The sequence below is a fragment of the Lygodium microphyllum genome, chromosome 14, assembly GCF_053477565.2.
Source record: "Lygodium microphyllum isolate KBCC chromosome 14, Lygodium_microphyllum_v1.1.10, whole genome shotgun sequence".
Lineage (NCBI taxonomy): Eukaryota > Viridiplantae > Streptophyta > Polypodiopsida > Schizaeales > Lygodiaceae > Lygodium > Lygodium microphyllum.
In genome coordinates this window covers 16345977-16349274 of record NC_141148.1, presented here as the reverse complement: position 1 = coordinate 16349274, position 3298 = coordinate 16345977, and the positions used below count along the sequence as shown (strand labels likewise).

Here is a 3298-nt window from a genome sequence, read left to right as displayed (position 1 = left end):
AGTTGTAGCATCCAATTGTTGGCCTAGGCAGTACTCACTTTATTTTTGAGGGATCTAATAATTCACATAGGATCGCTTGTAGGACCTCAATGTTTAGAAATAATGATTCCAAAAATAATTTGATAAGATTGATTATCCATTTTCATGACTCTTTCTTTTTCTCCATTTTTCTCTTTTTAAAGCTCCCTTGGCTTTGTTGTGTCTCACACTTGATGCTCTTTATTTTACATTGGTATCAACAACTTCACTTCTTTACTAGCATTTTTTCCTTGTCAAGTAGAATGCTAGTTTGATGATATTCTATGTGATTGCACACATGGGTTTAAGGACTCAAGTTCAATCCACTAGGGGGCTTGCATAGCTTCCTTAGGAATAAAAGAAACGAGGACAATACATGTGGTTCGACATCCAATATGAGCTTGAAAGTAGGATATCATCTACCTTGACTACATGAAATGCATGCCCCTCATGTATATAATGGAGGGTATATACCAACTCTCCACTATATATCATGCATGATACTCAAGGTTTAACAAGCATTTACTAGTTTAGATATGCTCAATAAACTACATACTTTTCCTTTGCTTGCAATAATTAACCCAACACGATTGTTCTAAAATTGTCCCACACCAACAAAGCTTTCCCCATGGTTTGGTGTTTAACCAAGATGAAATCTAGCAAGAGCCAGCCAAGAAATTGAGTTTATTGGCCATTTGGTGTTTAATCAACAGGATAGATAGCCAAAGCTGGCCAAACAAACTAATTTTATTGATGTTAAAATCCTTTGAATGGAAAGGTTTACAGGAGCACATCACAATGGCTATTCTAAAAGAGAAAGAATGTTGTTTTATTAAGCTAAGAGACAAGCCAACAACAAAGCTGGTAATAAGAGGTTACCACTCACAAAGGCAATTTTTAGATGCACAATGCACATCATTGTGGAGAAAAAATAGTTAGTTCAATATTCATGACGAGGATATACAGACTCGAGAGTCTTCAACGTTCAATTATGTGCTGGTCTTTCTCTAGGGAAATTGATGTACTGAAGGAGATACTAGAGTCTAGCCCTGAAATTTTCAGAACAACCAACCGTCTATGGATCAACAATTCCAAGGTCTTTACCCTCAAATTTCAAGACCTGGAGTACCGCCACTGGAGACAGGTGATGCAGGAATTGTCTGGCAAGAAAGTTATAAGAATCGGAGAGTCGCGACCCAGCCTAGTGGCGAGTGCGTGTGTGCCTTTTAAAGGAAAGAAGGGATTAAGGAAGGGGCACTGAGTCAGCAGGTGAAGTCGGCGGACTCGAGGAGGAGGGGCAGCAGGCGTTGGAAGCGATAGTGGAAGGCGACGGGCTGGAGGTTGATGAGGGCCTCGCCGTTGATGAGGAGGCAGCGGGCCCCCTCCACCCGCAGCACCTCCGGCCGCACCAGCGCCTGGGAGAAGCCGTCGCAGAAGAAGGTGATCGCCGCAGCAGCGCTGCAGGGGCATTCGTTCGCCACGCGCACCCGATACCAGTTGTCCCCGCCACCAGCACTGCTGCTTGCGTTCACCAGCACGGAGTGAGTCACTTGGATCTGATTCAGGTCGCACAGAAGCTGCCCCCGCAGGCTCATCATCTGCATTGGTCCTGAATAACATCATCATCAGTCACCACCCACCCCCCCAACCAACATGAACCATCATCATCATCATCTTCGTCGTCCTCGTGAGATTGATTAATCGAGATCCTCTCCCTAATTAGTAGTACAACAGTATGAATGTATGTAACGTATTATGTATCATGCATCGCTCACGCGAAAGGAGTAGAAAAGTCGACGACAAACCTGTGCTCCAGCATATTAGAAGCGCCACAACCGAACTCAACAACAAAGACAGATAATCCGACGCGCCAGCTCCTCCGCCCATTTGCGGCGCCTGATCGTTCCTCCGCTACACTTCTTCGAGCTTCAAATGTTTGTAAATTTCCCTCGCTAAGACCTGCGCGAGACTTGCAGAAGCTAATAGCTGTGCTGCTGCAGAGCTAGCTCCTTAACGCAGGCGGGAGAGCCGGGCGAGGGAAGTGGCCCCATTTTGCACTTGGGCGTTGAAATCGCAAGAAAGACCTCTGCGAGCGTCTCCTCTCCTTTCTTTTTGGGGGGGGGGGGGCGCGGGGTCCAGCGGCGGAGTCTGTCCCGGCGCAGTGCGATGATCACCACTTTTTTCCGTGGTCAAACCGCCACTCTCGCTCAAAAGCGTGCTCTTGTTTTCTTCCCCATCATCAAAACCTCCTAAACATTCCTTTCTCCTTTCTCGAGGTTCTCAAAATTCCCTTGTCGGTATCGTGCTCCTTGACTTTTGTTTGAAATTACCCCACCATCATAAGATTCCGACTCCCGAGCGCCAAAAAAAACAAACAAACAAACAAACAACTAGCTAGATGCACAAGTTCTTGTCCATTGGAGTTGCTACTAGCCAGTTTGAACTACATAAGAGGACCTTCCCCAAGGGTGTTGCATGAAGGCCAAAAGAAAGAAAAACGGAGTATATTCCCTTTTTAATGTGTGTCAAATAATGTATGATTGTATATATCCTGTATTTATCAAAAGAAAGAATTTTTTTCCGAGCTATTGTACCTCCGAGAGTGAAAGTTTGATAATGATGCATTATGTTTCAACTTCTTCACCACTTGCTTGTAGTGAAGCACCCTTTTTGAATGCACAAACTTTGTTACTTTGCCTCTCATAGTTGCCGTGTCATCCTTTTTGAATGTACAAACTTTGTTACGTTGCCTCTCACAGTTGCTGTGTCACCTTTGTCCCATTAGTAATCACCTCACTAGTCTCTCTTTCAACAGCCACGAAGTTGTTGCATCGGCCTCTTTCTTAGTAGCCCTCTCTCTCCAACCCCATTGTCCTCTTTGCTAGTAGCCATCACATGAAGTTACTACATCCTTGGATATAGAAGTATATGAGCAACCACCTCATTGGATATGGAGCCATCCTACTAGCCACCGTGATGCTTAATTGTCACCTAATATCCTAGCCATTGTCTTGACATCCAACCACCAACTAAAATTGTTGCATGAGATGTAATATTTTAAAGATAGAATGGTGCTTGTCTAGAATAATGTTAATGTATATGTTTAGCTAGAATAATCTTGATGTTAACATTTAGCTAGAATAATCTTAATATTGATGTTTAGCTACAATAATGTTAACATTGATGTTTACTTACAATAATATCAATGTTAATGTATACAATACATAGAGAAATGTTAATGCTAATGTTCAAGATGATGTTAATATCAATGTTAGTCCTA

At 43.1% G+C, this 3298-nt stretch overlaps 1 protein-coding gene across 1 annotated transcript; it reads right to left on the bottom strand.

Moving 5' to 3' along the window:
* Window positions 1–837: 837 nt before the first annotated feature.
* Window positions 838–2286, bottom strand: LOC148025358 (Beta-1,3-N-Acetylglucosaminyltransferase family protein). Its single transcript, XM_087692086.1, has 2 exons — window positions 1824–2286; window positions 838–1627 (listed from the first exon to the last, which is right to left on the bottom strand). Exons 1-2 carry the CDS (start codon window positions 1903–1905, stop codon window positions 1281–1283), a joined length of 429 nt encoding a protein of 142 aa, XP_087548212.1. The 5' UTR covers window positions 1906–2286; the 3' UTR covers window positions 838–1280.
* Between the last annotated feature and the right edge of the window lie 1012 nt (window positions 2287–3298).